The sequence below is a fragment of the Uloborus diversus genome, chromosome 4 (genome assembly GCF_026930045.1).
Source record: "Uloborus diversus isolate 005 chromosome 4, Udiv.v.3.1, whole genome shotgun sequence".
NCBI classification, from domain to species: domain Eukaryota; kingdom Metazoa; phylum Arthropoda; class Arachnida; order Araneae; family Uloboridae; genus Uloborus; species Uloborus diversus.
This window is the reverse complement of record NC_072734.1, coordinates 173826267-173840590: the sequence shown is the minus strand read 5'-3', so window position 1 is coordinate 173840590 and position 14324 is coordinate 173826267. Positions and strand designations below refer to the sequence as shown.

The 14324-nt window shown below is 31.7% G+C and overlaps 1 protein-coding gene across 1 annotated transcript in view; it reads right to left on the bottom strand.

The window, feature by feature from the left end:
* LOC129221477 (dual specificity mitogen-activated protein kinase kinase 1-like) overlaps window positions 1–4829 on the bottom strand; it is a 59304-nt gene extending 54475 nt beyond the window's left edge. The window contains exon 1 of the mRNA XM_054855957.1: window positions 4653–4829. Coding sequence (XP_054711932.1) covers window positions 4653–4756 — 104 coding nt within the window. The 5' untranslated portion in view covers window positions 4757–4829. The remainder of the gene's footprint in view (window positions 1–4652) is intronic.
* Window positions 4830–14324: the final 9495 nt, after the last annotated feature.

Sequence of the window (14324 nt, the reverse complement as noted above, 5' to 3'; positions counted from 1 at the left end):
TTTAAATAAATCATGCAGGTAGCTGTAAAATCTGAAGCACTTGTTGAAATTGCTGACAATATTGCACTTTTCAAATCTTTATAAGGTGACGAAATTGTGCTTTGTGACGCATACTTTTCGGATTGAAACGAGGATGTGTTCCGAAAAATTAAAGGTACATTAGAGTACATTAGAGAAATTGATAGAATCTGATTGCAATCAAATAAAAATGTGACGAGCAGCAGGCTGGGCCCAGCATATTCTGAGGAAATTGTTATTTTATGTGCAATTGCACACAAACACTAGAATAAGTATACCTGTGGCTTATTTTTATTTATTATGATACAGTGAAGTTTATTTTATAAAATCACATGGCATTGTGCATATTTTTATGTTTCAATCATTTTGAATTAACCATAAATGAATTAATATTCATTTAAAGGAAAATATGCTGTACCTTTTAAAACAACTTGCTGGAATGATAAGCCTAACCATATATACCCATTTTACCCCATTTTCAAAATATGAGATTAAAAATAGAAAAAAACATTTTTTTTCTTCCTGTAAGTTGAAGCAGCCATAAAAATGTCCAACTAAAGATATTATGACACAGTAATAAAAATTCCTCAAAAATCAGGAGCTGGAGATAGAAGTTTAAGTAGACAACATGGGGCTTGAATTTATCGACTTCAATTTAAAGTGTTACCACTCACTAAAAATGATCTATTGAAAAAATATATTTTGTGATATAGAATTCAGAACAGCCAAGTATAATAACCAACTCAAAAAAATGCAAATTTAATTTTAAAAAACTGACTTTTTAAACCATATATTTTGACTACCCATTTTACCCCACTACCCATTTTACCCCACCTGACCCTACCTAATAAATTTTTATTTGCTTTAAGTAGGTATTTGCACCATTAAAAATGGCATTTAGATTGCTTGTTCTGATGCTTAGAAACTTGAAAAGGACAACATTGTGAGGCCTGGATTTAAATTCGAATTTCTAACACTGGTTTGTACGTGTATCAAACTAGCAAAAAAGAGCATAATTGGAAGGGGAAAAAACAAGGTTGCATTCATTTTTCCTTGATTCATGAATGCTAATTCAGTTAGAATTTTAAGAATACATTTAAAAAGTTCACTAGTATTAAGCCATAAGTTGGTATATTACGTAGAACATAGAGTTCACTAATGTCTTATTATTTTAATTTAATATTATTATCTTCAGCATGATGATAAGTAAAACAACATGATTTGCTAATTGGGATATAAATTTAAATGAATGAAAAGTGCTACAAAAACATTTTTTGTGACTAGATTTTTATTCATCCAATCAACAGGAACAAAATCCTACAGCATTTGAGTTTTGTTATACAAAATTGAAATAACGTCTCACATTTTGATGTTATTTCAATTTTTTATAACAAAAGCCAAGTACTCTAAAATCTAAAAAAAACCCGATCTAACCAACCAATGACAATTTGAAAAAAAAAATAAGTGCCAATATCAAACAAATGTGTGGATCAAGCATTCAATGACTAAAAACCTTTGTCCTCCCCCCCCCCCCCTCCTAAAAAAACCCACCATATTTGAATGACTAAAACACAAATAGTTATTCCTTATTATGATACAGAAAAATTTTAACCTTTCTATCTAATTAATGAAGTGACTCAATGTAGAAACCATTTATGTAGACCAATGTAGAAACTTTAAACTTAATGTCGTGCATTCTGGCTCACAATGAAACACATCTAATCGGTCAGGAAAAAGGCAATAAGTGGAGCATAAACATTACTAATTACGTACTTACAATACGAATACGGTGAGATGCGGGGGACTTCGGGGTGTCATGTTGGCAACAAAATTTGGCAACCAAAACCTTGGCGATATATCACCAAGTGCTCATCATAATTATATCACTTGAGTTTGCATTAAAATTAACAGATTTTCCCCAAAAGGGGGGGGGGGGACCCTTTTTGAACATGTGAATGCATCCAAAAACACAACTAGACCCAACTAAGAGTCTACATACCAAATTTCAACTTTCTATGGCATTCCGTTTTTGAGTTATTCAAGATACATATGCACATAGAAGCCACGAGAAAACTCACTCGTGGTAATTAACTCAGGGATCGTCAAAATGGATATTTTGGGCGCCCATACGTTCTTAAGTACATATGCACGCGAGAGGTTGAGGTCGAAAAACAACTCAACGTTCATTTGGGGGTGAGCAAAATGGAAATTTAGGTCGATAGTTACGTGAAATGCTTTTTGTGAATACAACACTTTCTTTACTATATAAAAGGAAGTAAAAAGGTTGGGCACCACAGGTGTAAATTTAATGTGAACAGTACTGTTTCATCCAATTACATGAGAAGTACCCTTCATTTAGGAACCAAAAAAGTTTACTTTCTTCGCAAAAGAGACATTTGAACTCTGGAACCTAATTCTTCACAACAACTTTCAGCAGCTTAATAATAAAAAATAAAAAAATTCTAGCACTTGTCAATGGAAAAACTCATAAGTTTAATTGCAGGGGTCTGTCCAGGATTTTTCACAGGGTCCGTTTTTTGTGAAAAATCAAATAATTTTGTGAAAAATGAATTAATTTTGTGAAAAATCAAAAAATTTCGCAAAAAAAAAAAAAAAAAAAAGTTGTTAAAACGAAATTTTAGAATTTAGAGATGGCACAAACTGCATCAATTAAACTTAAAGTTGAGTGTTTTCCTCTTATACATCAAGAAAATCATCCTGGATTTTTTTTCTGATTTTTGGCGGGGGGGGGGGGGGGCATCGCTCTTTCAAGTATCAATATTTATCTACCATTCTACAATATGTTAAATTATACTAGATATGTTTCTGTACAGTACTTAAAATAATTGTAACAAAAATATAAATAAATAAAATAAAATTCAGAATAGGGTTCAGCATTCAACTTTTTGACCCAAGACACTCTTAAAAAGCACAGAATTTCGTTTAAAACTTATAAATTCCGTGATTTTAACAAAAATAAAAAGATATTTCAATTGTTTACCTCTTAACAAAGCGTAATAATCATCAAAAATTCGAAAAATCGGTTTCCCATAGCGAATGCAAAGAGATCGCAATTCTCAAAGTGAAGGCGTCAAAAATATAAAAACGGCTTGTAAAAGAAATATTTTTGATAAAATTATTTCAAAATTGCATTTTAGAGTCCTATGATAAACATATCATTAATATCTGTGGACACAGTTGACCCAAAAAATAAAATAAAATTAACCATCTATTCAGCATTTTAATTTTTGACTTAGAACAGAAAATGGAATTTTGCTTTAAAAACTTGAAATGAGAGTTCTAACAGAAATAAAGAGACTTTTCATTAATTTGAATCCTAATAAAGCGAAGTTAGCTTGAAAAAAGAACAAAATATGATTCTCATATCGGATGTTAAAAGATTGCATTTTTCAAAATGTAGACATCTAAAGAAAAAAAAACGGCGATTAGAAGAGTTTATTTAAAGTTAATCATCCTTGTTTCATCCTTGTTAGCATCGAAAAATCAAAACCCATATAATTTTCTCCCAAAATAACAAACATCGCACCACACCATAAAAATGCAAACATTGACAAGCTGGCAAAATGATGAGAATATTTTCTAATCAAGTCATTATAAATGTTCAATGCCAGACGCAAAGTGGTGATAATTTTGAAGTTGGTAACCCTATCTGAAGCGATCATATTTTTTCCTCACCCTTACTATCCCTTTGCAGTTCTAAGTTCATTTCGCAGATATATATTATTATTGTTTATTAAATCATGAGTGGAGAAAAGTGCTTACCAATGCCTTTTCAGAAAAGTTTACCACAACAACGCTGCTAATTAGCAGTGAAAAAACAAACAACCATTATATTTATTTGGCAGTCACAATTATTTATCGCTTGCAGGAGTATCCCAAGAGTGCCGATTTTTTATTTTTTTCAAAATTAGCCGATTTTGTATAAGCTGATCCTTCTAATTTGACTTAAAAAAAGGTTCCAAAAATTATCGGTTTATACACAGAAGCGTGACAGATCCGATCTTGTTTATCAGAATTTTGTGAAGGGTCCGTTTTGTTTGATCGGGATTTTGTGAAAGGTCCGTTTTGTTTTATCGGGATTTTGTGAAAGGTCCGTTTTGGTTGATCGGATTTTTGTGAAGGGTCCGTTAACGGACCCAAATATCCTCTGGCCAGACCCCTGAATTGTATAATATTTACCTTCGAATAGAAAACTAATCGTTTTTCAAAAGCAATACATAGTTACATTCAAGGTTCAATTGAGCATTTCTGATACGTTTTGGAAATGGAAAAACATATTGTGACAATTAAAGTTGAACTACAGAAACACTCACAAAGTAACAAGTCATTTCTAGAAAAATCAAAACGTATGTTTAAAAAAATTGATGCATTATGTCATCTTATATTGTGTAAATATGCAATCAAATATAAAACAAATTTGTTCTGGCACAAAATTTCAATTTTTTGACGCAATGGACATGGATTATAAACCGACTCTATAGTAAACATGATTTGCAACAAAATGTAACAGATTAAAGCAAAAATTTTGATGAAGGATCTCAGAAAATTACTTGATTTGATCAATACATAAAGATAGGTACAAAATTCAGGAAGTGTAGCATATGTTTACTTACTCATTATTGGGATCGACTGATCCAGGAGGTTCACTGTTACTTACTTCAATAGCACCGGGAGGGAGCTTTAAATTTAATTTGTTTTTACCGAATGTTTTACTCATTTTGAATATATTATGTATTGAGATTTATTTGTTTACAATTTCATTTCTGTAAGCAAGAATAGGTCACTATTTCAAAATTGCGAAGATGGATTTAAAACAACAAGATCCGGTTAATTTTAACTTCACTGATGCTGAAACTTGCGGTGAGATGTTATACAGGAAGAGATATCAAAAAAAGATTATATGATTTTTTAAAAAAAATAATTCTTGTATTTCATAAATTAATGATTGAATAAAATCACATCAAAAGTATATTTGAGGCGGAAGAAATATTTCTGAAAGTTTTCACAATTTTGGAAAATTGCATAAACTGCAGTCATGTTTCACATCAATTTTTAATGCGAGTAGGGCAGAAAATTTAACAGGATTCCACAAAAGAAAAAAGTTGAATTCAAATTTATTTGAATCTAGGTAAAAAAAATACCAAGTTTACATTAATTACTTCCTTCAATTAGAGTCCCTATAGGGACTCTACCTTCAATGAAAAATATATTAGCGCACCTAGTGACGATAACTTAAACTAGTCGAACACTGCTTGAAAGTGAGAGAGTGCAAATTTGATGAACAAAAATTTTCTGCAGAGTTTTCCGATCTTCTCCAGACAAATATTTTGGTTCGTTGGCTTTATTTTCCACAATGGAACAATGATCATTTTAAGGGAAAAGATAAAGAAGTATAGAAAAAAGGTACAAAATCAACCAAGTAACACCAGATCCTTTCCTCCACGTTGCTGTTCAAAAATTTTATGTTTTCCGTGCAACGTGTAAAAACGTTGATTTCAAGATTCATTACTACTCAAAACATTGACAGAGAGCTGCAAATAAAACGTTTCACTCACTATAATTTCAATGTCATGATCATTCATCTTAATTTATGTCTTTTACCGTGTTAATTAATTAATTAATTTATTTTAGCTGTAACCCAAGTAACACTGAAACGTTTCATCACGGTGCTATTTGTTGACAGAACATTTCCGTTTTTATAGGCAGCGTGTCAAAACGTTGATTTAAAGATTCGTTACAATAGCATAATTTTTAAACGTTTCATTATTGCAAAGTATTAAACTTCAAACGTTTACAGGCAGTTAAAGAAGCGTTTCAAAACATTTCTAATCGTTACATCCTGCCGTACTATCTGCTACCCTCGAATCTTGGCAGCCGTTCCCAGTAAATATCGTACTGACCGTGGCTATGATCTCTCATAATGAATCATTTATTACTAAATTTTATTTTTTTTTTTGATTTTTCAGCATGAGTTATTTTCATTTTTTCGTCAACGTGTTACTGTTGTTGTGATATACTTATTTATTTGAAAAAATGTTATCATATTAGGTTTTTTTTTAAATTTTTATTTTAGCAGTCATGAATTGCTTATTAAGCACATCACTTGACCAAAGTTGATATTGCTCTGATGTTTTTCAGATTACCATGACAACGAGAATAAGTTGTTTTAATAATTACTAAGAGGAAAAATTTTCGTCGCCATGGTTTCAAATCGTTTGCGTTCACACAAATCTTAACTTAAGTAGATTTTACTTTCACAAAGGGGGAAGATGTTATATTACGTGTTTTCAGAGAAAACATCAACATAGATGAACTTGAAAAGCAAATTTCCAGATTACTAATACATTTAAAGTTGAGGAGAAATAGAAATCCCACAAAGGTATGTACTGAAAATTTAATCTCCATGAAGAGTAGAGGGTTAAAAATTTGTCATAATAACAAAATCTTTATCGTCGCATTCTTATGACTATTTCTTTTTTTTTTAAGGGTATGTGTCGGGTGCATTCTTCTCCATTTCTATTTTAGTCCATTTGTTAAAATAAGAAACACAACGAGTTGGGTCCTATCGCAATCCATGATTGCGAAAAACATAATTTGAAATCAAGACGCCAAAACTCAAATGATATTTTTTAATCAAATTTGAGGAACATCAAGTCATTAAAAGACGTTTGATCATTTTCCTCGCCGTCTTTTTTCTCTAATAAATTTTGAAGAAATGGTGTTTTCACTTGGGCACTTATCGGGACACCGTATGGTAATTTGTAGGGATGGACAAAGATTTACGAGTTTTTTAGTATTTTAAAATATATAGCCAAACTGTCACTGGATTTGGTACCTCATTTCAGACGCAATTTCAAGATCTACATTATTTTATTAGGGAAATGGTTGTGGTTTCTGGACCCCCCCCCAGCCCCTCCCTCCTCCACCGGAAAATTTTCGAAATTGAAGCTCTAAAAACTAATTTTAGGCAGTTTGGAGAACAATAAGTAAATGTTCTAACAACACACTTTTAAGTGTTATAAGGTCTAAAGTCGCACATTTTGGCTTCGTTCAGTGACCTTAGAGGATGGGAGAGGGTTTGAGTTTTCTCAAATTTTAGACAATAAGGACTTAAAAGAGTAAACTTAAAACTACGTTTAAAGATGTTAGACACGGGAAGGAGTTTAGGAGTTCTCCTTCCTAAAAACGCATTTAAAGCTATCTTTTGAAACGTTAGATAGGGTAGGGGAAGGAGCTTCGCTTAAGAAAATAGTTAGCCAAAAGTTAGGGAAGAAAGAGAGGGTAAACGGCGGCTGCTCTTACTTCCATAGTATATTTTCGAAATTGAAATCATGAAAATGCAATTTTAAGTTATCTGGCATTAGGCAGCATGAGTATGTTCAGCGAGCGCTTCTACCCGCCTCTGCGTGGCCGAACGGGTCTCGGCTTGGAGCTTGCCTCCTCCCTTCACCTTAATCCATCCAGTACGGAATATGAGAGTAATTTTTACGTGTAACTGAAGTTGTGCGTAATACGTGTAAGGAGCATAATTAGTTTTTAGAAACTATTTTAAAAAAATAAAAATTGTTTTAAATAAAGTAATTCATGGAGTCGTCCGACTCAAAATTATTAAACACTTTCCATATAGGGGAACATGGGACAAAGTGAAATAGCGGGGCAAAGTGAAATGCTGAAGTATTTACTCTGTTTTTAGCTCCACCTATCTGGTATTTTTTTAACTATGTAGTACCATATGTAGACTATTCCAGTCAGGAAAAAAATACCGTCGGAGATTACAGCATTTGGTTTTACTGGCAATTTTAAAAAATTGATACTCATATTGTAGTATTTTGTTGTAAGTCATAAACTATTTCTGTTACTATAAAATGATACAGTTCTTGTTATTATCATTTGAAATATCAATTGAAACCACCTAATATTCAATGCAGCAAAAATTTAGTTAATGATGAGCTTATTTGTATTTTAAATAAATTGTGCAATTAGTCAAGTACATACGGGGCAAAATGGATGGAGCAAAGTGAAATAGTTTGTTTCGTTTACTCACTCACTCGTTTAATCCAAATCACTTACATTTTCATTTATTAATTAATTCATTTACACTCCTCCCTTTAGTAATTCACTTATTTATTCATTCATTCACTTATTTTCTTATTCATTCATTCTTTTACTCGCTCATTTATTTTTCTTCATAAATCAATTGATTTATTCATTTAATTATTCTTTTTTTTTTGTTTTATTATCTTTTCATTTATTCATTCAACCTTTTATTTATTGATTATTTTAATCAAAAATATGTTTTATAATCAAATCAAAAGTATTTCATTAGAAAAATGTTTTATTTTTCACTTTGTTCGATGGAAAAAAAAAAGGTGAAAATTTCCCAATTTTTTTGAAGACTCAAATTTACTGCCAAAAATTAAAAATACTGTTGCAACGCAAGTTTTATTAGAAATACAATGTTCTTTCTTTATGTACTGTAATTTTCAAAACAAGTTTTCCGATTTGCTCATTTTGAAAAAACTCATTCATCTTAACCATTTCACTTTGCCCCAAATTGCCCTACCACTTGGTATGCTTCAGCTCTGACTCCGACTCCTGTAGAGGAAGTGTGGGTAAAGTGAGACACGAAAATTCAATTACATTTTTTATCACTAAAACACAGAAATAAAATTCTTTCATATGGTACGATATTTGTCACTGTAATAGATATTCTAAAAAAGGATCTAGAAAATACTACGAATTAACAAAAACAAGAAAAAAAAAAGAAGAGATGATTCTGGATTAGTAAAATGACTCAAAAAAAAGTGTCATCTTTTATGTAACATCAGATAAGGATCGAGTGCTGTAGCTTTTGTCTATATGTACAACAGCTTCTTTCCTATCTGTTTCAGAAAATCTTCAAAATAAGGTGTCTGACTTCCTTTTTTCTAAGCATGTTAAAATTTTGAAATGTAAAAAAAAAAAATATCATTACATTCAGCATATTGCAATGAAACAATAAAAAAATATAAGAAGAATAAGTATGAAATGGAAATATTTATAGGATACTGAATAGCCATAAAAAGTCATAATTTTATTCAAACATCATTTTGTTAATGCAGGACTTTCAAATTTATTTTATTACTAGTGGTACCTGCACGGCTTTGCCCGTAGTAGAAAATTACAAATTCTTTTGGTTCGCCTGTATATTGACAAATAATGTAGGGTGAATTTCTCGCCAATTGGCTTGCCTATGCTACGGTTCCACGTTGTGATAACTTGATAATTACTCGTCCATCTTATGATAATTTTGCTCGGGAAAATATTCTTAAAATTGGAATAAAAAAAAAATTGAATTTTCGAAAAATCGCTTCGAGGTGCACACCCCCATGCTACAAACTAGTTTTGGACCAAATTTCATGAAAATCGGCAGAACAGTCTAGGCGCTGTGCGCGTCACAGAGATCCTGACAGAGAGACTTTCAGTTTTATTATTAGTAAAGATTATTTGCATCAGCAAGCTAGTTGTAACTATGTATTATTCAATATGTAACTTCTCCGCTTTTACTGTAAAAGTACCATGAGAGCAGTAAGCAATAAATTAATGGTGTCTACCTGCTCTTGCTTCGCTGTTCCCTCGTTGCACAATACAAATTTAATGACTGCCATTCTCAGACGAAGAAAATGAACAACATTCTACTGCTAAAAATGAACATTGGTTAATAAGCTAATTTAAGATTAATCACACCAGGCTGTAAAGTTTATCTAACAGTTTAGAAACAGTGCAATAAAAAACGGAGATATTTTTACTTCGATGGGTTCAAACTATAATGACAGAATTATTTTTCTCACTTGTGAAGCAGTGAGAAGCAAAGGGATGCTAGTAGACACTTTCAAGTTTTTAGTAAAACGAATTTCAAGATAAGGTCATAGGTCGGCTCTAATTGAAAAGTTTTTCTAAACTATGCTGTGTAACAGAACCTACTAGGGTTACTAGTTCTATCTCTTGCACCAAGACAGAGGAGTTAACTTAATTAAAAAAATTAAAACCTGAATATTACGGATCTTCAAAATTATTCCACAGTGCCAATGAGAACAGGAAAAAAAAAAAAAATTTGAATTTTGACTTCTTGAATTCAAATTATGTTTTTCGCAATCACGAGTGTGTGTATGTAGGCGTGTGTGTTTGTGTGTGGGGATATGTGTTTGTGTGTAGGGGTTATGTGTATGTGTGTGTAGGCATGTGTGTTTGTGTCTGTGTGCTGGCATAAGTGTGTGGGTAGTTGTGTGTATGAATGTGTGTGTGTGGGGGGGAGTATATGTGTGTAGGCATATGTGTTTGTGTCTGTGTGCAGGCATGAATGTGTGGGTAGTTGTGTGTATGTATGCGTGTTTGTATGTGTGCATGTGTATGTGTGTGTATGTGTATGTGTGTGCGTGCGTGTGTGTAGTTGTGTATGTATGCGGTTTGTGTAGGACATGGATGCAATCTGGTTTTCGCTATAGGAGCAGCATCGTGAGGAGCCCGTCGACGGTGATGGTGCGGAGGGTGGCGATGCGAAAAATCAAAGGAACGTCAAAAACAGTCAAATGAGAACAATAAGCAATCGTGGAGGGGAAAAAAAAAACTTTTTTAAATGGGAGGAAAACTGGACAGTAATAATCCTTATTACATCCTTATTACAAATCTCTGGATATGGAATGTAAAATAAGCAACTTGGAAGTAGCCAAGCAAGTTAAAAATAAATCTAAATTGATTCAGATGGTAGTTGAGACTAGGGAGACAAAAGGATCGCCAGAAAAGTGATTAAAAGGTATTTTCAAAAAAAAAAAAATGTTGGAGGCAAAAAGAGTGAGAAGGATTTTAAAAGGTGTGTAGGACTGGATGTTGAAAGTCCAAACATTATGCTAGTAGCCCAAACGAGTTCCGCAAAACAATACTAAAGGATACATTGGAAAATTGCAAATGAACTGCAACAGTTAAAGAAATATGATGAATAAAGCAGAAAGTAAAAAGATTCGAAATGAATATATTGTACTGCTTTGAGACAGGGCCGTATGCAAGGGGGTGGTTTATTGGGTTCAAACCCCCTCCAAAATTTTTCATCCACAAAAATGCTTTCCAATATTTATTTATTTTTTAATGACAAGAATAATATTGTCGTTATTGTTTTTTTTTTCAATTTTATTTGTGAAATGAAATTAGTATGACTGAAAAATTGTACAGACTCAGTGGATGTTGATGGTAGTTTATGGTAGTTAGTGAGAAATTCATTTGTTATGTAACAATATGGCGTTTTCTAAGAACATCCCCTCTTTCCATTTAAATAACCCATTGTAACAAAAATCAATAGAATACACATGAAACCAAATTTGATAGACCTTATATATATTTCAAAGAATGTGTTTGGTAACCCCCCCCCCCCTCCCCCGAAACAAAAGTCTGGTTACGGCCTTGCTCTGAGAAAAAGGAAATTTGATATTGATTAAGAGCTAATAATTTGAAGATGAATGTAATTTTAAAAAAAGCGCGATTTTATCACAAGTGCATCAATACAACAAAAATCCATTCCAAACTGCTCACCGTTCTAAAGAATGGACGTTCATTTTTTAGGCGAACGAACGGATCCGTTTATTTTAAGGATTTGTTTTTTCTGAACCGTTCGTTCATGAACGACACATTCCTATCTCGTGCACAACATAAAATCGGCAGTCATTGCGAAACATGCGCATGCGCATGAAATTTATTTATTTATTTTTTTTAATTTGCCCCTAAAAATTTGCCCGTTACAAAATTGTCCGAATAATCAACTAGAAGAACTTTAAAAATTCTATTAAAAATGTTTAGTTCTTTAAAGTTAGATTTTTTCATCACTTTTTAAATTACGTTTAACCTCTAACAAAACAAAACAGATTTCAGGTTCCTGGACGGAAACAATAGAAAGTAATTACAAAACTGCTCTTTAATGAAGAAGTTTTTAAAGAAGTTTCCCGGGATTTATTCATTTTGTTTAAATTAACCATGAGTAAAACTAAAAAAAAAAATATGTTTAGGAAACAAAACAAGACTTCTTAAATTCTTTATCAAGATTTCATTTAGCTTTGTTCAAAAATCCAATGTCGTTAATTATTCAGGCGTTGTATGGAGAGGCTAATAAATTCGCTAAACCACAAAAGGAAAGAATTGGTTTTCGATGAATGCAACTTTTCGAAAGTGTCAAATTTCGTCCGAACTTTGTAGAAATTTTGACGAATTACGAAATTTCTGTTTCGAAAGCAGATAAACCGAGATAGGAAAATGTCCATAATCCTTTCCATTAAGTTTCAGAAAATTTTAGATTGAAAGCATAATGAATTAGTTTCTTTATCTTGTATCTGTGAGGGCATTGATACATTTTAAAAGCGGGATTTTTTTTTTTTTTAATGCGGTATTTAAGGAAATTGAGACTGATTTAACAGCTGATACTAAACAACGAAAAGTTATGCCATTTCCCACATTATTTCCGAAAAACAATCTTTATGTAGATCTAGAATCTAGACGATCACAGTAAAATTAAAATTGATTAAATCGTTCATTCGGCACGAAAACAGCCTACTTTTCTAAGTACGAACTAGTTTCTTTCTTTCTTTTTTTTTTGTATTAGACAATACTTGGTATCAGATCCAAATATTTTGAATACTAATTTTTACCTCACTTATAATAAAAATTATTTAAAAGCAAAATATTAGTATTACACAAGGAAAGCTTAAATATGTAAACGCATAAACATTGAGAGGAAAGATGAAAATGAGTTCAACAAAAGCTTCCCACAGCAAAATTTTGAAATTGAATAGGTTGAAAGCAGTAAGAACAGTAATGATTAAAAAAAATACTTAAAAAATGTTTTTATAGTAAATTTATCATTCAAAATCAGTAAGCATTAAAATTGCTTTTTTTCATTGCATGAAAAAAAAGTTTCAATTTTAATAGATGTCAAGAAAAAAAAAAAAAAAGGTGCCTGCACATATGCATGCGAATTGAAAATCAAACTGCTTAAATGATTATTATTTTTTTTTATTATTTCTTTTATTACTAGAAAATCACCCGTCATGGTATGACAACAGCAAATTGCTTTTTTTTTATTAGAGTGATATTCCGTAAATTTTGACGGGTGCAAATATATATATATATATAAGAAAAATGTTTAGCATTAATTGGTAAAAATTAAAATTCATCCCATGTTTCATAACAGAAAATATTTTTAAAGTTACATTGTTAAAATAGCTCCTTATTTGGTTAAATTTTGATAATTGAGACTTTGTATGTTACGTTCACCCTACACAAAACGCTCAGCAGAATAAAACATGCATCTTGTTTTGCCATTATGTCTTGAGCAGAAAAAAGAATGCCATTTCATCTTTATTCAATGTTTGACCAACAAAACAGTTGCTTATTGGATCTAGTTCTGCGTTATCAAAACAAAGCTCTTCTTTGCTTCTCAAACAATGCCAAAAAATATTATCTAATTATAAATAAATCTACTGAATTTTAATTAATGCAACAATGAAATAATGCCGTCTCGCGCAAGTTTCATTGCTGGTGACGTCGGAGCGTTACTCGATCAGTAATTTTGGCTATTATATATATGAATATTATTATCATTTTTACTCTTACTATTATCATTAAAGCTTTAAATTCAGACTAAATTTTAGTTAAGATGAGAGTAACTTAACTATGCAACAGAGGTGTGGAAGCAATGTGCGACGCAATGAAATCACTCTGCATACCAGAAAATTAACAACACAACATAATTTTTCATTAAATCGTCCATTAAGTGACCTCACTGTATGTACTTGATGTTGTTTTTTGACAGCCAGATAATGGTTGGAAAAAAGAAAAACAATAATAATATAAAAACTTATAAACATCTTTATTTTTACTAATAATAAAGCTGAAAGTCTCTCTGTCTGTGTGTCAGGATCTCTGTGACGCGCATAGCGCCTAGACCGTTCTGTCGATTTTCATGAAATTTGGCACAGAATTAGTTTGTAGCATGGGGGTATGCACCTCGAAGCGGTTTTTCGAAAATTCGATGTAGTTCTTTTTCTATTCCAATTTTAAGAACAAAATTATCATAAGATGGACGAGTAGATTACGAAATTATCATAACGTGGAACCGTAACATGGGAACAAGCTAATTGGCGAGAAAATTCACCATACATTATTTGTAAATATACAGGCGAACCAAAAGACCTTTTAATTTTCTATTACGGGCAAAGCCGTGCGGGTACCACTAGCTTTTTTTTTTTTTTAATAAAATTCAAGAG